The 19987-nt window shown below is 40.4% G+C and overlaps 1 protein-coding gene across 12 annotated transcripts in view; it reads right to left on the minus strand.

Moving 5' to 3' along the window:
• The window catches only part of LOC103040572 (NACHT, LRR and PYD domains-containing protein 12), a 41126-nt gene extending 22106 nt beyond the window's left edge, over window positions 1-19020 (minus strand). For 3 of the 12 annotated variants that reach the window (XM_049482588.1, XM_049482589.1, XM_049482583.1), the window contains exons 1-10: window positions 18926-19020; window positions 17610-17669; window positions 16203-16616; window positions 13128-15008; window positions 12865-13038; window positions 12607-12780; window positions 4538-4711; window positions 4206-4379; window positions 2911-3066; window positions 2455-2501 (exon numbers count right to left, since the gene is read on the minus strand). In XM_049482588.1, coding sequence (XP_049338545.1) covers window positions 2455-2501; window positions 2911-3066; window positions 4206-4379; window positions 4538-4711; window positions 12607-12780; window positions 12865-13038; window positions 13128-15008; window positions 16203-16616; window positions 17610-17656 — 3241 coding nt within the window. In that variant the 5' untranslated portion in view covers window positions 17657-17669; window positions 18926-19020. The remainder of the gene's footprint in view (window positions 1-2454; window positions 2502-2910; window positions 3067-4205; window positions 4380-4537; window positions 4712-12606; window positions 12781-12864; window positions 13039-13127; window positions 15009-16202; window positions 16617-17609; window positions 17670-18925) is intronic. The other 9 variants (XM_049482585.1, XM_049482580.1, XM_049482587.1 and 6 more) reach the window with 8 other exon arrangements.
• Window positions 19021-19987: the final 967 nt, after the last annotated feature.

Genomic DNA, 19987 nt, shown 5'->3' on the forward strand with positions numbered 1-19987 from the left:
AAAGTCCTTCATAAAGGACTGAATAACCTTTGCGGATTTTGAAGGTGCCCGTACGTTAGGGGAGGATCGATCAATTAATGGATCAAGCCAACAATTGAAATCACCACCTAATATCAAGTGGTGTGAAGACATGTCCGGGAGAGTGGAGAAGAGGCGTTTGAAAAAATCTGAATCATCCCAATTAGGAGCATAAATGTTAACAAAAACCATTCGAGTACTGCCAAGCTGGCCAGTGACTACTAGAAATCTGCCATTAGGATCAGAGATAATTTTTGGTTGAAAAAAGGAAACTGATTTATGCAACAAAATGGCTACGCCTCTTGATTTGCCTGGGAAAGAAGAGTGAAAAGTCTGACCTATCCATCCCTTCTTTAACTTTAGATGATCAGTAGCTTTGAGGTGAGTTTCTTGTAAAAATATTATATGAGCTCCTAAGCGATGTAGGTGGTGGAAGACCTTACTGCGTTTAATTGGGTTATTAAGCCCCCTGCAATTAAAGCTAACAAATTTTAAGTCACCTCCTGTTGTTGCTACTGTTGGTAGGGCCATATCCAACCGTTAGAGTGAATATATAAAGGATGGAGTAATGAGTTGGAATAGTGTTCCGTGTCTGTAGCTGATAAGAGAGAAGAAAAAAGGAAACGAAAGAGAAGAAAAAAAAAAAAAAAAAAAGAAAAAAAGCGGAGAGATGATCACAAACAAACAAACAAGATAGTCCACAGTGTAAGAAAATTAAAATTTGCAAATGCACCCCCCCATCCCTATCCCAGAACTTGGCAGAAGCACCCCCCCAAACGGGATGCGCGCGACTAAACCTCACCCACCCCAAACCCCAGATAACACACAATAATAACCCCGGAGGTATTACAAAGAAATCCTTACGCCACACGTCAGGTCTCATCCTACCTACACCTGGCTGGCGTTCCGATAAAATGTAACAAGTAAGTTAAATTAGAAACAAAAACATTACTTTCATTTAAAGCAGAGCCTAGCTCTCAAAGTGCAAAACGTAAAATAGTTCAATTCGAACATATGAATATGCAAAATATCGTATATACATTTATAAGGACAAATTATCCTAAATTGTCCACTAATCACCCACGCACCTCAAGATTAAATGTCCCTTTTCTCCACCAGTAAAAGGAGGCACTTGTGGTGAGTGGAAGGTGCGGGCTGGAAGCATTTGCTATCCAGTCAGTGAGCTAGCGTGTCCAGAGAATGTCCAATAGAATGGCTATTTCTTTAACTCCTTTTCAACAAAGTTCAACGCCAATGCTGGGTCCTCAAACCTGTGATTTTGTCCATCGGGTAAGGTGATCCGCAGCACCGCCGGGTAGACCAAACCAAACTTCACATCCGAGCAGGAATGCAGGGCCTTCTTAACTTTAGTGAACGCAGCCCGTTTCTTGGCCACCGAAGGAGAGAAATCTGGGAATATCGAAATCCTCTTGCCCATGTATGAGAGAGGGGAGGCCTTACTGGCCGCCCGCAGGATCTGATTTCGAGCTTGGAACAGGTTGACTCGGATAACAAGTGGCCGGGGAGGTTCGTCGTCTCTAGGCTTGGTCCGTAGCGTACGGTGAGCACGGTCTAACAAGGGTTTTTCATCAAGCCCGAGTAGGTCTTGCAGAAACTGGGCAAAAAATTTGGTGGGACGGGGGCCCTCCAAGCTTTCCGGCAAGCCCACTAAACGAATATTGTTCCACCTCGAGCGTCCCTCCAGGTCTTCGCATTTCTTAGAGAGTGAATCGACCTGGGTGGTTAGCACCTCTACCTTAGCCTGAAGGCAACTCAGCTTGCCGTCATGGTCGTTAGCCGAGCGTTCAAGGTCCCCAATGGTTTCGCCGTAAGCGAATAATTTGTTCTCAAGAGGTTCCAACGCCGCAGTTATCTCTCTCTTGACGGCCGATGAGATGACAGAGTCGAACTTACTAATAATGTCCGAGCGCATTTCGTCCAGCATCTGCCTCATGCTGAGCAACAGAGTCTCATTAGCATTAGCATCTACCTGCTGCGGGGATCCTGGTTCAGGCGAAAGCCGAGGCTTATTGCGGCCCCCCTTCGTAGTCTCCCCTTTGCCTTTTCCAGCCATCGTATTGTGCTCTAATCAGGAACTAAGTTAAATGGAGTAGTTCGGTTACAAATTAAAGTCTCAAATATAGTAAAGAATGCAGGTTAATTCAAGTAATATATACAGAAAAGTCACATTTAGGAGGAGCTGTTGCAAAACACGTCCTACATCTTCCCTGCTCAGCAGCGCCCCCCCCCTTATTAACTTTTTTAGGAAGGTGATGTTATTTATTGTTTTTTAATGAACATATAAAAAACAAGACACAGACAGATACAGTTTAACACATTATTTAAGAACCCGAGCCCAATACTGACATGTAAATGTGTAAGCTTCCTATCACTGTTTAATAGAGGTGAGGAGAGTGTAAAAGTGTGTGTACTTACATTTCTTTAGTCCTGGTTCCCGTCTCACAATTTTCTGATTCTCCACTCTAAATAAAACACATGTAAAAGCGTATGTTTGTAAAATGACCCTATCGTCATGACAATTCTAAGCTATTTCATATGTGGGAACTGCCCTTTTCCATACCAGATAGCTAGTTTGAGTTGGCCTAAAATATAAAATATACTTGACACATATTGCCACTTTTTGCTCAGATTTAGCTAAAACACTTGGTTCTTTATATTTCTAACTTTTTGTCATAATTAATGAGGAATTTGGTAAAACTCTACTTATGGTTACTGTAACATTGTTCTTAATCCATTTGAATGAAAGCTGAAATATTACATATTATTCACATCTTGATACCCTCATTTAATTTTATCCACCGAGGTGGTATATAGAGTAAAACAGTGTCACTGCGCAAAAATATTTGTTTGTGTCTAGGTCCAGTTACATACTGTAGATTCTCCAGTTTATGGTCTCTCAGTTTTCCTATGGACTCTGAATCCAGGTGGTTATAGGTTAGATCCAGTTGTCTGATGTAAGACGAGTTTGATCTTAGAACTGAAGCCAGAGAAGAACATCCTTCATCTGTAACCATGCAGCCAGACAATCTGCAGAAAGAAAGATTATGTATGTCCAAAAGCTTATAATGCTTTAAGTTGATTGGTATATTCATTGCAAACAACCTGACATTTTCCCTATATCCCTGTATACAGGGCCATCTCAAAAAATGTTAATATCTTTGAAAAATTACTTTATATCAGTAATTTAGTTAAAAATGTGAGCTATTGTAAGCATTTATTTCCTTTAAATGAAATGTAAAATTTACTTCAGATATAAAGTGCTGTAAGATTTTGTGGGAAAACAAAACTGCACTGACTTTAGACTTGATAATAAAACACAATGGATCAACACCAGCAGATGACAGACATGACTCTCCAAACCATCACTGATTGGTGGAAACTTCACACTAGACCTCGAGCAGTTTGGACTGTGTGTCTCTCCACTCTTCCTCCAGACTCTGATCCCTTAATTTACTTTAAATGAAATGTAAAATTTACTGATGATCAGTGATGGTTTGGAGAGTCATGTCTGTCATCTGCTAGTGTTGATCCACTGTGTTTTATTATCAAGTCTAAAGTCAGTGCAGTTTTGTTTTCCCACAAAATCATACAGCACTTCATATCTTACAGCTTCCCTCTGCTGAAAACAACTTTTACGGAGATGCAGATTTCATTTTCCAGCAGAATTTGGCACACTGCCCACACTGCAGAAAGTATCAAGTGGTCTTACTACAAACAGAAACATCACATAATATCCCACAGCAAAAGTACCAATTGGTCTTATATTCTAATGTTCTAAGACACTGATTTTTGGGTTTCATTGGCTGTAAGCCATAATCATCAATAATAAAATAAATAAATGCTTAAATAGATCACTCTGTGTGTAGTACAGCTATATATGTGTTTCACATTTTTAACTGAATTACTGAAATAAAGTAACTTTTTCAAAGATATTTTAATTTTTTTGAGATGGCCCTCTAGATACTTGTGATGCACTTTGTGCTCACCTGTTCATTCTATAGTACCTCTATATACACTTTTGCTCAAAGTTGCCAAACAAAATCACATGCATTGTAACTCCTGTACTTGGTGACTTGTCATCATGTTAAATGAACACTCTTTCTTATAAGATTGAAAGTGAAGTTGGAAAAATCCTACCCTCTATCCATTTTTAGCAGACTCTTTACCTGAGTATCTCCAGTTTGCAGTGTGATATCATCAGTCCAGCAGAAAGTGTTTTTATTCCTGAATCCTGAAGGTCATTGTTGCTCAGCTCCAACTCTTTCAGCATGGAGTTTTTTGACTGTAGAGCTGATGCCAGATATTCACAACATTTTTCACCAAGATTACAAAGAGCTAGCCTGCAAAGAATGACATATTTACACTCAATGGAATACATAAAACAATAATATATCACACTAATATATAAAGAATGAACAAAAACACTGGAATAGCACATTATAGTTTATGGTGCTTATTATATTGTTTGCATTCAGGAATTAATTTCCAAAAAGATAACCTGAGGATCTGCAGTTTACAGTGTGAACTCTTCAGTCCATCAGAGAGCAGCTCCACTCCTGAATTCTGCAGGTCATTGTTACTGAGGTCCAATTCTTTCAGGGAGGAGTCTGTAGATTGCAGGGCTGAGCAGAGAGTTTTACAGGAGTCCTTGGTGAGACTGCAAGCAACCAGTCTGCAAAGGGTAAATGAACACTACATTTTACCAGGTGTATTGAAAAAACATAATATAAAAAGTGTAAAGTACTTCAGTTTAACTAAACACGCATATGGTTAAGGTTAGTAAATCTGTACCCACTGTCATGTTACACTGTTTTATTTTCTGATATGCATCTGTGATACTGTGTTGCCTTTGGTAGTTTGTCCTTTCTATCTCCCTGTACCCCTTCTTAGTAGCTCCTCCCCTCTTCTTATTAGCACCTCCCTTCTTCTTCAGTTTAATTGATTCTCCATTTTGAGTCTGTTCAGCTCTCTGCAAATCATCTTTTTTCACCTGCTGTACGAAGTATTTACAAGATTTTTGTGGATTAAAGCATCTAGAATCTTACCTACGCTTCTTCAGTTGAGTTGAACACTGTCTGGCAGATTTCTTGATGTGAGTACTGGTGTGAACTCAAACTTCAGGGACAGTTTCATAGCCTCACACTTACAGTCAAGTTATTGAGTCAGAATAGTGAAAAAAGATGCATAAAGACTGCAAGATACAACTGTAAAGACAGTTCAGCAGCTTCAGAGATTAACTGCAGTGTCTGAGGGAATCTACTGTGTGTTTATTAGAAGCTACAGCTCAGACTCTCTCACCATAGAAGCTTCTGGCAAGCCAGCCACCTCACTTCAGCATTCACCTATCCTGTCTGTTGTTGCATCATGGCTGAAGGGTACTCCGAACCACAAGCTAGCATGGATACCAGTCTGCAGCCCTGTGAGAAGGACAAACGCTCTGCTAAGCCTACTTGGAAGGTTAGAGAGAATCTTGAAAGTTTAAAGCATGAACTTTCCTCTGAACTCCTAAAAACATGGCAAAAATTGCAGAGTCATATGTCTGCCATTGGTCTGCTTGCACACAGTGTGTCACCACTAGAGGGAGCTCTGGATCAGCTTTGTGCTTTGTATGGACATTATCAAACTAAAAGTGAACAGTATGAAGATACTCTGAAAAGACTTAACACAGAGGACTCTTTAGAGGAATTGCAAAGCTTCCAACATCTAAATTCAGAACGAGAGCGCTTAGTACATGAAACTAAGTCAAAGACAGAGGCAAAAATTGCACAACTTCAGGAAACTTCATCTCATATGTCAGAGTCTACCAGACGTTCAAAACGCACATCTAAGTCACGATCCTCTAAATCTTCTACACTTAGTGAGCAACTTATAAAAGTCCGTGCAGAAGCAGAAGTTACCAAAATACAGGCGGCCTTTGCACAAAAGAAAGTGGAAATGGAAGCAAATGCAGCAGCTGCAGCCGCAGCTGAAGCAGCACGTGCTGCACAACAGAAAGCAGAGGTTGAAGCTCTAGAGAAGCAATGTGAGCATGCTTCGGCCATGGCAAGGTTAAAGGTATTGGAACAAGCTATTAGTGGGAGTGAAAGAGACGCCCTCAGTTTGAGTGAAATGGATACAGAGGATCCACTCAAGCGCACCAGAGACTACGTCCTAAGCCAAAACTGTGAATCTCGGTCTGCTACTAATGTTCCTAACAGCAAGGACATTTCTCCAGAGCATCAGGGCACAGATTCTTCAGCAGCACCCTGCATCCAAGGTCAGTACAATGCCCTGCCTGCCCATCATCAAGATGTCTCATCCAGCATTGTTCCTCAAGGCCCTGCACCTCAGCAAGTTCAACACACAGATACCCACGTGCAAGCAACCATGCTAACAAACCTTCAGACTTCCAACCACACAGCTCCAAGCCCAGATATGGCTAGAACTATGGACTTTAAGTCTGCTCCTAGGTTGAATGCCTGTGCAGCCCCTTTTCAACCAATGTATGTTAGCCAGAACCCCACAAACAACGTGATCAGCACTACTCAGCAAGCTATTCCCTTTATAAAATCAGAGAGAACAGACATGTCAGAGTTTGCAAGATTCTTGATTCGTCGTGAGCTTACTAAGACTGGACTAACAAGATATGATGACCAACCTGAGAACTACAGAGGCTGGAAATGTGCCTTCAGATCCACAACTAGTGACCTCGGCATTACTGCAACTGAAGAACTAGACTTGCTGATCCGGTGGCTTGGCCCACAGTCTTCAGAATGGGTAAAAAGACTTAGATCTGTCCACATCAACAATCCAGCAGCAGGCCTCACAGCTGCTTGGGATAGACTGGAGAAAACATATGGCAGTCCTGAAGCTATAGAGAATGCTCTGTTCAAACGGTTGCAAGGTTTTCCGAAAATATCAGCTAAAGACAATCAGAAATTCCAAGAACTCAGTGATCTGCTCTTGGAGCTCCAGCTGCCGAAATCCGACACTCACCTACCTGGCCTCAGTTACCTGGACACTTCTCGGGGGATTAACCCAATAGTTTCCAAGCTGCCATACAATATTCAGGAAAAGTGGACTACAGTTGGATCAAAATACAAAAGAGAGAATCAAGTCTCTTTTCCTCCATTTTCTTACTTCTGTGAGTTTATCAGGAACATTGCAGAATCCAAGAATGACCCAAGCTTCTCCTATGGTGAACACAGCAGTCCTGGTTTGCTCTCTACTAAGTATGACAGCCCACAGTCTAACTACAGAGACCGCAGAGGTCCAGTGTCAGTAAAAAAGACTGGCATTCATCCTCCACCTATGTCAGTTCCAGGAGAAAGCAGCTGCAAGAACAACCAAGGTGAAAAGATTGAAAACCCTAATCGCATGTGTCCTATTCACAAGAAGCCACATCCTCTCAAGAAGTGCATCGGCTTCAGGAAGAAACCACTCCAAGAATGCAAGGAACTTCTGAAGAGATTTGGGGTGTGTTTCAAATGTTGCGCTTCTACAGAACATGTCGCTAAAGACTGTAAAATCACTACTAAGTGCATAGAGTGTGACAGTGAGGACCACATACAAGCTCTTCATCCATCCCAACCTAGTGCTATGCCACCTAAGGGTTCCTCTTCCCCAACAAGGCAAGGTGGGGAGAACACAGATCAAAGCACAAATACTACTGCAGTATCTTCTTCATGTACAGAAGTCTGCGGAGAAGACCTTTGTGACAAGTCCTGTGCAAGAATTTGCCTAGTCAATGTATACCCCAAGGGTCAGCCAGAAAAGACTGTGAAGGTATACACCATCTTGGACGACCAGAGCAACCGATCACTTGCAAGGTCAGAACTCTTTGATCTGTTTAATACCATCCATATACCTTGGGCACATGTAGTGGCATATCAGAGGTTTCTGGAAGAAGAGCTAGTGGACTCATAGTCGCTTCTCTCAAGGGCAATCTGGAGATACCTTTGCCCACACTTGTTGAGTGCAACCAGATACCATCCAACAGAGACGAGATACCCACACCAGAAGCAGCCTTCCATCACCCTCATCTAAGGGCTATAGCCAATGAAATACCAGCCCTTGACAAAAACGCAAAGATTCTTCTTCTGCTGGGTAGAGACATTCTCAGAGTACACAAGATACGCCAGCAAATTAATGGACCGCATGACGCACCATTTGCGCAGTGCCTTGATTTCGGATGGGTTATCATAGGCAACGTCTGTATAGACAGGATGAAAAGGCCTACCAAAGTTTCATCATTTAAGACACACATCTTGCCAAATGGTCGCAGCACTTATTTTCAGCCATGTCTACATCACTACAGAGTGAAAGAGAAGCTAAGCAACAGTAAGTGGCTGCCTAACCACCAAGATAACGCAAACACTTTCCTGCCCAGTGATGACACTCTTGGATTAACAGTGTTTAATACAACCAGTGATGACAACAAGCTGGCACCTGCAAGAGAAGATAAAGAGTTTCTCAAACTCATGGACAAGGAATTCATTCAAGATGATTCCAGCAGCTGGGTAGCGCCTTTACCCTTCCGCTCACCGAAAACAAAACTACCAAACAATCTGCAGCAAGCAACTGGTAGATTTTCCTCTCTAACACGTACTCTGAAGAGGAAACCGGAGATGGAGAAGCACTTCGTAGGTTTCATGCAGAAGATATTTGAAAGAGATCATGCAGAACCTGCACCACCACTAAAGGAAGGAGAAGAGTGCTGGTACCTTCCATCATTTGGCGTGTATCACCCTCGCAAACCTGACCAAATCAGGGTTGTGTTCGATTCTAGCGCTCAGTACGAAGGAGTATCTCTCAACAACCTGCTCCTCACTGGTCCTAACCTAAACAACAGCCTCATAGGAGTCCTAATTCGCTTCAGACAAGAACCTGTTGCAGTGATGGCCGACATCGAGCAAATGTTCCATTGCTTCATCGTTAGGGAAGATGACAGAAACTATCTCAGGTTTCTATGGCACAAGGACAACGATGTCAACAACCAGGTCATAGATTACCGGATGAAGGTGCATGTCTTTGGCAATAGCCCATCTCCCGCTGTAGCGATCTATGGGCTGAGAAGGACAGCTCATGAAGGAGAGATGGAGTATGGGTCTGATGCTTGTCAATTTGTTGAGAGGCATTTCTACGTAGATGATGCGCTTAAGTCATTACCTACAAGTGAAGAGGTGATTGATCTCCTAACCAGAACAAAAGAAATGTTGTCTGTAGCAAACCTCAGACTTCACAAGATCATCTCCAATAGTCAGGAGGTAATGAAAGCCTTTCCATCTGATGATCATGCTGTGAACTTGAAGAATCTTGATCTCAGTTCTGATGTTCCTCCTATGCAACGCAGCCTAGGATTGCTGTGGAACATCAAAGAAGACACATTTACATTTCAGGTGTCAGGCTGTGACAAACCCTTTACCAAGCGAGGAGTTTTATCTGTTGTCAACAGCATTTATGATCCTCTTGGTTTCATCGCCCCCATTACCATTCAAGGCAAGCTACTGCTAAGACAGCTTACCACTGAGAACATGGATTGGGACACCCCACTGCCTGCTGAGAAGGAACAAAGGTGGGAAAAATGGAGAAGGTCTCTGGAAGTATTAGAGCAACTCCAGGTTCCACGTTGTTACATCCCCAGCTCCCTTTCAGCTGCTGTCAGGAAAGAAATACACATCTTCTCTGATGCTTCAGTGGAAGCTATAGCTGCAGTGGCCTACCTGAAGATATTGGGAGCCAACAATAAGCAACACTGTGGATTTATTCTGGGTAAGGCCAAACTAACCCCAAAACCTGCACACTCCGTTCCTAGGCTTGAACTTTGTGCAGCTGTGCTAGCAGTCGAAATTGCAGAAGTACTAAGGGATGAAATGGACATTGCCATTGATTCATTTACATTCTACACTGATAGCAGAGTTGTGCTTGGTTATATTTATAACCAGACAAAACAATTCTATGTGTACGTCAGCAACCGTGTAGAACGTATACAAAGCTTCTCTACTCCTAATCAGTGGAATTACGTCTCTAGTGAACATAACCCAGCAGACTGTGGTACAAGGCCTGCACCAACGGCACACCTTCTAGACCACATATGGTTGTCACCTCCAGCGTTCCTGTATGAAGATCCCACCTTGACTTCTACTGATGCTGTCTATGATCTAGTGGATCCCGAGTCTGACAAGGAAATCAGACAGAAGACTTCCACACTCTACACCTCTGCAACCTCAAAGGCAAAGCTGAAGTCAGATAGTTTTGAGCGTTTTTCCTCTTGATCTTCTGTTGTACAAGCTGTTGCCCGACTTTTCCACATTGCGCAGTGCTTTGCAAAGGACAAATCGACAGTGTGTCAAGGCTGGCATATGTGTAAGGAACACCCTACAGCTGCGGATATTGAACATGCTGAGCGACTTATCATCCGTTGCATCCAAGAAGAGGTGTATCTACAGGAGTTAGACAGCATCTCAAAGGACACCAATCTGTCCAAGAACAGTGCACTTTACAAACTAAACCCAGTAATCGGTCAGGACAAATTACTGAGAGTGGGTGGCCGCATACAGAAATCTGACTTGTGCAACAAGGAGCAGAACCCTGTCATCATTCCAGGTAGACATCATATTGCTACTCTGCTGATCCGACATCATCACGAGAAAGTACAGCACCAAGGCAGACAGTTTACTGAAGGTGCTATCAGGTCAGCTGGTTTATGGATCATTGGAATGAAGAGATGCATATCCTCTGTGCTCCATAAATGTGTCAAGTGTCACAAGTTAAGAGGAAGACACCAACAGCAGCAAATGGCAAACCTTCCTTCAGACCGTCTAAGTACTGATCCACCTTTTACTTATGTTGGCGTGGATGTCTTTGGCCCGTGGTCAGTTGTTACTCGTAAAACCCGTGGTGGAGCTGCAAACAGCAAACGTTGGGCTGTGCTGTTCACCTGTCTCAGCATCAGGGCAGTACACATTGAAGTTATTGAATCTATGGATTCATCATGCTTTATCAACGCCCTCCGACGATTCTTCTCCATTCGTGGACCTGCCAAGCAATTGAGGTCCGACTGCGGCACCAACTTCATCGGAGCCTGCAGGGAACTGCAACTTGACAAGTTCTTGTCCAACAATGGATGCACTTGGGTGTTTAACCCTCCACATTCATCCCACATGGGAGGTTCCTGGGAACGCATGATTGGGATTGCACGCAGAATCCTGGACTCTATGTTGATGGACCACAAGTCACCAATGCTCACCCATGAGACATTGGTCACCTTTCTTACTGAAGTGTCTGCTATAATTAATGCAAGGCCAATTGTCCCAGTATCTTCCGACCCTGATTCTCCAGTCATCCTAACCCCAGCAACTCTCCTTACCCAAAAAATCGGAACTGCTGCTACCCCTCCAGGTACCTTTGACCACAGTACCATATACAGACGCCAATGGAAACAGGTTCAACATCTGTCCAATGTGTTCTGGCACCGCTGGAAGACAGAATACCTCCACATGCTTCAGAGTCGTCACAAATGGCAGACTCCAAAACCTAATCTCCAGGTTGGGGACCTCGTCTTTCTAAAGGATAAAGAAGCCCATCGGAATGAATGGCCTATGGGTCTCATCACTTCAGTTGTCCCTAGTGATGATGGGAAGATTCGGAAAGTGCAGGTCAAAGTGACCAAAGGAGGCTCAACGCGAGTTTTCTTCCGTCCAATCAACGAGCTGGTGCTTCTTCTTCCAAGAGAAGAAGCCACATGACGTAAGACATGGACACCCTTCTCAGCTCATGGTGGGGAGCTTACCTCCGTAAACTACAACCATGTCATTGGTGGATTGGAGAACGAGATGGCATGTCACCGCTTCCCCAATACAAAGATGGGTTGATTGTAACTTAACTATAGTTTACCAGTTCAAGTTGTGGACTGTAACCTCTAGACTTTCAGTCAAGTTTTGACTTAGTTGTTAACATTGTTGTTTATTGTGCATGTTTATTTTCTTGTTTTCCAAGTTGTAGAACATTGCAATTTAATATTTGATGATTGTTGTGAAATCTAAAGATTTCAGATGGGGAGTGTCATGTTACACTGTTTTATTTTCTGATATGCATCTGTGATACTGTGTTGCCTTTGGTAGTTTGTCCTTTCTATCTCCCTGTACCCCTTCTTAGTAGCTCCTCCCCTCTTCTTATTAGCACCTCCCTTCTTCTTCAGTTTAATTGATTCTCCATTTTGAGTCTGTTCAGCTCTCTGCAAATCATCTTTTTTCACCTGCTGTACGAAGTATTTACAAGATTTTTGTGGATTAAAGCATCTAGAATCTTACCTACGCTTCTTCAGTTGAGTTGAACACTGTCTGGCAGATTTCTTGATGTGAGTACTGGTGTGAACTCAAACTTCAGGGACAGTTTCATAGCCTCACACTTACAGTCAAGTTATTGAGTCAGAATACCCACTACAGCTCTAGCTTTCTGCTCTTAGCTAATAGAGGTGGAACATGCATAGTCCTCTCCATTTGCCTGTTTGTTATAAACTAGCTGTTGCCTCAGAGAGCACAATAAGCTAAATAATGGAATACAGGGAGGATCTAACAGAACACTGACCTGAGTACCTGCAGTTTACAGTGTGAACTCTTCAGTCCAGCAGAGAGCAGCTCCACTCCTGAATCCTGCAGGTCATTGTTACTGAGATCCAGCTCTTTCAGGGAGGAGTTTTCTGATTTTAGAGCTGATCCCAGACGTTTACAATCTTTTGTCTTGAGATTACAGGAACCCAATCTGCAAAAGTACAATATTAGTTAAGGTTTACATTTTATTGTGCAATCTTATCCACTTCTTTAAGATTTCAGAAATATTTTTTACCTCATTTTTTCTAGTTGACAGTGTGAACTCTTTAGTCCAGCAGAGAGCGGCTCCACTCCTGAATCCTGCAGGTCATTGTAACTTATATCCAGCTCTTTCAGGGGGGAGTTTAGTGATTGTAAAACTGAAGAAAGAGTTTCATAAGACTCCTTGGTGAGAGAGCAACCAACTAATCTGCAAAGGAAATAAATAAGGGACACAAGTCAAAAAACACTTGTTAAATCTAAGAAAAAATTATGTTTTAATGTATATATAAAACTCACATGGCTTTTCTGCTGGCACTCACTACTGGTACCAATCTACTATAACCCTGCTTTGAAGTGGTGTACTTCTTCAGGTCCAGCTCCTCCAGAACCTCCTCTGAGGTCAGTAGCATACAGGCTAGTGCTGAACACTGTCCAGGAGAGAGCTTCTTTCCTGAATGTTTTTCTGATTTTAGAAACTCTTCGGTCTCTCTGGATAGAGACTGGTCATTCATTTCAGACAGACAGAGGAAAAGATTGATGGATCTGTCAGTTGTTAAGCGGTACGATTTATAGGTGTTTCTTTTGATAATTTTCTTGATTTGATCATTTGTTTTCTCTGAACAGCTGTGTGTGTGTTCCAGTAGGCCATGTAGAAGTTTTTGATTGGACTCTAGTGAGAGGCCCAGTAAGAAACGGAGGAATAGATCCAGATGTCCATTCTGACTCTCTACAGCTTTATACACTGCTCCCATCAGCAACTCATCCAGTGGAACATTCTGAGACCAAGTTTCAGACTCTGGTTTAAAACTCTGCAGTTCCTCCATGTTCTGGTTCTGGTAGCAGTGAACCACATAAACAGCAGCCAGGAACTCCTGAAAGCTCAGGTGAACAAAGCAGTAGACCTTCCTCTGGTACAACACACATTCCTCCCTAAAGATCTCAGTAAAAACCCCAGAATACACTGAAGCCTCAGTGATGTCAATGCCGCTCTCTCTCAGGTCCTCTTCATAGAACATCACATTGCCCTCCATCAGCTGTTTGAAAGCCAATTTCCCCAGTTTCAAAAGCATGGACCTGTTGGCTTTCAGCAGTTTCTGTGGATCTCTCTCATCTTTCTCTTCATACTTCTCATTCTTCATGTTGGTCTGGGTGATCAGGAAGTGGGAGTACATTTCAGTCAGAGTTTTAGGGATTTCTGTATCACTGTCTTGGTCCATGATTCTCTGAAGTACAGAGGATGACATCCAGCAGAAGACGGGAATGTGGCACATGATGTGGAGACTCCTCGCTTTCTTAATGTGGGAGAAGATTTTCTGGGCTTGGTCTTGTTCTCTGATTCTGTTTCTAAAGTAGTCCTCCTTCTGTGGGTCATTAAACCCCTGAATTTCTGTTACACGATCAATGTACTGAGGAGGGATCTGATTGGCTGCTGCTGGTCGGGAGGTGATCCAGATGAGAGCAGAAGGAAGAATCTCTCCTTTGATCAGGTTAGTTATCAACACACCAACAGATGATGTCATGGTTATATCAGATACTTTCTTACAATCACCAAACTCCAGTGGATTTCTGCTTTCATCCAGTCCATCAAGTATGAACACAACTTTGTGCTCTTTGTAGATCTTTGAGTCCAGATCTTTGAGCTCAGGATGGAAGACACACAGAAGTTCCTGAAGACTGTACTCATCATCTTTAATTAAGTTCAGCTCCCGGAATGAAAGCACAAACATGAAATCTACATCCTGATTGGCTGTTCCTTCAGCCCAGTCCAGAACAAACTTCTGCACAGAGACAGTTTTTCCAATTCCAGCAATTCCTTTAGTCAGCACTGTTCTGAGATCTGGAATTTTCTTCCCAGCTCCAATATCCTCTTCCTGTTTTCTTTCTTTAAGACATTGTAAAGGTTTGAAGATATCAGGGAGGTTGATTGATGTATCTTGCATTGGTCTCCTGGGTGTTTTTTCCATCTGTAGAACCTCATGTTCTTCATTAACCCCCTCACTCTCTCCCTCTATGATGTAGAGCTGAGTGTAAATCCTCTTTAGGAGGGTTCTGTTCTTTTGTGTTTGGATTCCCTCAAATAAGGTCTCATACTTTCTCATGCTGGTTTTGTGTCTCTTTATGTAATCCACTGGTTGTTTAGAATCCTGCTTAAGGTCTTCTGCTTGAGTGAATTGCTGCCTGATAAAGGTCAAACACAAGAACACAATCAATACAAATAACTACAATATGATCTCAGTGACTGCTACAAATGAACTGTCCTTGATTTAGAATACACTTCTTTTTTATAGTATAAAAACATATCACTACATGTGTAATGTAACATGCGTAATGCATGTACGCAATCAGAACAGTCAGATTTGAAAGATAGTGTACAACACTGCCATCTATCAGTCAAGGTTTATAAAACGTTACTCTGGTTATGACAATCAATAGAGGATTATAAAGCAAAACAGAAAATTGCATATAATTAAAAAAATGCATTTAAAGGAAGATTTGAAGTGCAGCTGATCCCATACTGTGCTCCCTCAAATATTGCTGAGCTTTTAGTGTCTCTTAAATTACTACTAGGGGTGACTGTATGCTTTCTGTATGCAATGGCTCTCCAGATCATCACTCCAAACAGAACCTGGATTTGTCAGAAAAGACAATCCAGTCTATAGCAGTTTCTTGCTCTCAACATCACTGCAAATTAAAATGACAGTGGCTGGGTGATGGATGGACTAGATGGCGGGCAGTTTGTTGAACCAACCATCCAATGATTTTCACCCTGTCAAAACTTGGCACCTGGGCAACATATCTTTGAGCCTGTCATAGAGGCAGTTCCATTAGCAACCTGTGAAGCTCTACTGTACTCCATGCCCAAGAGAGTTAAGGCAGTGCTGGAAAATAATGGTGGCCACATAAAAACACAATTTGGATAAGTGAACTCACGTGTTGTAGATATTTAGACATTAATGTCTAATGTTTTTAATTATTTTCAGAGGACAGCAAGTCTATAGTATTATACAAGCGAAACACTGACTACTCTTTATAATATCCAAATTTAATTTCTATAGTGTTGTATGCAGATATAATACAATATTTGTAGTAATGTGAGCGGTGCAATCTCATTTGGGATATACTGTACTATATCTGCTTAAGACTGCATACCAAGCTTTGGGGAATTAATGGTGCATATTCTTTTGTCAAAGAGTGTTTTTTTAATGTGGGGTATGGAGTTGTAATCAATTGAAAATTGAGATGCAATAGTTTACTAACCTATGTTGGCTCTACAACTTATTCACAAACATCAGAATACCACACAACCATTATTCTAGGCCTGGAGTGTCCTGCAAAGCTGAGAGCTAAGATCCAGAAATTATTTTAACTTACTGTGGGTCAGAGGATACAGGTACGTCACTGGAGATAGGGCAGTGTCCCATGGATCTATCGCTCTTCATAGATACCAAGCTTGGACCTCCTCCAGCTTCTTGGCTGAGATTAGGAGGGAATCCCATGGATCTAACACTCTTCATAGATACCAAGCTTGGACCTCCTCCAGCTTCTTGGCTGAGATTAGGAGGGAATCCCATGGATCTATCACTCTTCATAGATACCAAGCTTGGACCTCCTCCAGCTTCTTGGCTGAGATTAGGAGGGAATCCCATGGATCTAACACTCTTCATAGATACCAAGCTTGGACCTCCTCCAGCTTCTTGGCTGAGATTAGGAGGGAATCCCATGGATCTATCACTCTTCATAGATACCAGGCTTGGCTCTGGGGAATCTGGTCTTTTAGTCTGAATTCTGGAAAGATCATACATTGTATTAAACTCTGTTTGTAAGCCTTTGTTGAATGAGAACTTCGGTGTAAAATTTACTTTTATTGTAGTAAAACGTGATAAAAAGTTATTACCTTTGTTGAATAGTCCACCTCTGTTCTCCCACAGCGTTCAGAGATCCAGAAATTTTGTGCTTTTTGCTCAGCACTCTGTACATTAAAGTATGCTTAAAGTAGCTCCACACCTCCTTGGTAGAATCCAGAGAGCCCTGACATTTAAAACAAGGCATTAAGAACTTAAAAAGTGCACAAGAAGTAAGTAAACACTAGTTTGTAATAAACTTCTTGTGAAGTGTTTAAGTTATTAATGCCTCCTTTTAAATGTCAGGGCTCTCTGGATTCTACCAAGGAAGTGTGGAGCTACTTTAGGCCTGGATAGCGGTGTAAAGCAAAATATCACCCGATACGGCCGTTGTACAGAGTGCAGGCCAAAAAGCACAAAATTACTGCATCTCGGAACACTGTGGGAGAACGGAGGTGTGCTGTTCAGAAGTTAAGTACTTTTTATCATGTTTTACTACACCCAAAATCAAATTTCCACTGGAGTTCTCCTTTAAGACAAACTTAATAAAACATTAATCATATACAGTGGAATGCAAAAATCTGGGCAACCCTAATCAAACATTCAGTTATTGTAAATTGGTAACAGAGCTTTTTTTTACAGATGGTGTTTACTTCCATCTTTAAACTGAATCCAGCTTTCCCTCACCCAGTAAATCTTCCTATGCCAATGGCTGCACACAAGCCCAAAGATGATTGATCCACCCCCATGTTAAAACGATTGGATAATATTTAATATTTAAACTTTTTCTTCATAACTGTGATCACGGAATTTAACTTCCCAAAGGTATATGGCTTGTTTAAGTTTTCCTTTGAAAACATCTGATGCTGGATTTTAAGGTGAAGATTAGCCCAAAATTTTGCACACCAATATATTTTATTATACTAAGGTTACTCACTTTTTTTCAGGAATGTTTTCCTGACTAAGGGACTTACGGCGCTTCATTATTCAAATATATCTGTAAAACAAAATTGTACTGATCAAGGTAAAAGAACACAACAGTATCTCACATCAGACTATGCACTATTAATGTTAAGAACACAGTTAACATAATATAAATGTAGAAGGGCAGTTGTCAATGTGTCACTGCTATTGTGGATCAGGTCAATTAAAAAATAAAACAAACAGCATATAACATTACATTATAAACATGTAGTTTTATTAATTCCTTCCCATCATTTGTGAAAATATAATACGACAATAAAACTTTTTAACTTAAAAAAAGTTTCAAAGTAATTACAAATAAAATATAACTTGTAAAATTAAAGTCGGAAATGTAACTGATAAAACACCCTTCAGAAATAAAACACTAATTTACTTATTATTATTAGAAACACCTTCCTAAACACTTAACATCCCTATCAGAGTATCAACTGTTTACTCTTTTTTACTAACAATAATTATACTACATGGAATTAAATGCATATAAGATTATATACTTACAATAATGTACACAATACAGAAATGATAAAATTGCCAGGAGAATATACATAGTTACACAAGTATCTAAAAATACAAACAGGCTTTAAGAGTTTTAATTGTTTTTATGTTTTTTAAGGAAGGCTGAGTAACATTAATATAATATTCTATTTGTTTTTAAACAGCAAGGGATAATGGTTTTTAACTGAGAATTTACAGTTATGTACTTAAATCCTGGTCATTAGAAGTGTATAATTTATTATTTTGGCATTTGTAGATTTAAATCTATCATTCTTCACAAAAACACATAATATAATAATGAATGTAAACTAATGTTCCCAAAACATAAAACTATAATATAAAACCATTAATTAATATTAAGAACAATAACAATGTGTTTATCCTGACCTTCATAGTTGAACTGGAATAAACAGTTTCTGCCGTAAATCGTGTAATAATTGCGCAGCGAAATCTAACGGGCGGTTTGTTTACTAAACATTTGAGGAAAGTCTCTGGATTAACAACAGCGTCTAAACTGATGTTCGTTAAAAAATATTTACTTCAGAAGTTTAACCGGATGTTTTACGCTTTTTTTCTGCGATTTTTTTTTCATCACTGTTATTTATTACTGCGTCACAGGCGGCCCTGTAACAGACTTACATAGTATTTATATTTCAACGTTGATTAAAACGTTAATCCAGCGCGGATTTAGTGTAAAAACGGTTTAAACACATAAACATATATAAAACTGTCTTTTTCTAGCGAACACTGATCCATATTTTCCACTGATCTTACCGCAGTAAATATCGCGCAGCCGCTGCAGAAACTCTTCTTCCTCTTTAGTCCGTATTTACTTTCACTTTTATCTGTTGCGCAGTTTTTAAAGGGGAATTTTACACCAATAGAAACTCACAGTTTGAGTCCAAAACTAGGAACCAAAACTGTTTCCCCTGTCAAATTACAATCCATACAAATGTAGATAATATATATAATATAATGTATTTAAACCGAAGGTAATTTAGTACACAGTATCTTAAAATTACAAAATGATATGAATACACTTAGAGAAAACACAGGAGAATAGATACATACAGAAACCGTGTGAAAACTTTGGTGCAGTAGATGGCAATAAATAATCTACAGAGCAAAAGTGCAAGCTGCTACTAATAACGTAAACTGGTGCGCTTATATATTGTACATGTTCACCATATGTAAGATGTATTTGCATATGTTTATACTCAACATTGCTTGTGGATGAGTAAAATGTTGATCTATAAATATAAATATAAATATAACAGTTTTTATATTTTTAGTCTAGTGGAAGTTCATTATGCAGCTGTTTGAAACATTTTATAACAGTCATTAAATTATAGATCAGTGTAATTATTTATTCATCAGTTTTATCATTTTTAGTTTTAGTTTTGAGAATGTTATTTTAAACTTAACAAACTTACAAAAATGTGAAAGATTGCCAAAGTTTTAAAATATTGTGTCAGAAATGTTTGAACAAACATCTTGCCAAAAACTTTTAAATGTATCCATAAGGTTATTTTAGATGGTTTAGGTATTATGGTTAAATAAACATGTTACATGGAAAGTTTTTTTCCAAACTATTGGATAATGTATTCATTTTCATCTGGGATTTGCATAAATAAATCTCTAAAAACAGTAAGAAAAAGGAAAATATGATAAAAGTCTTTATCCAGAGGGATGATTACTAAGTAATATAAAATGATCACTGAAAAAAGTCCTGATACTTGATTCTTCCTATGAAATCTAAAAAAATGTAATACTAATACTGAATAATCCACCAGGGGGCAGAAAACATGCATCTGTTTCATGTCTTATTTGTTCAAT

This window comes from Astyanax mexicanus, chromosome 8 (genome assembly GCF_023375975.1).
Source record: "Astyanax mexicanus isolate ESR-SI-001 chromosome 8, AstMex3_surface, whole genome shotgun sequence".
In the NCBI taxonomy this organism is placed as follows: Eukaryota; Metazoa; Chordata; class Actinopteri; order Characiformes; family Acestrorhamphidae; genus Astyanax; species Astyanax mexicanus.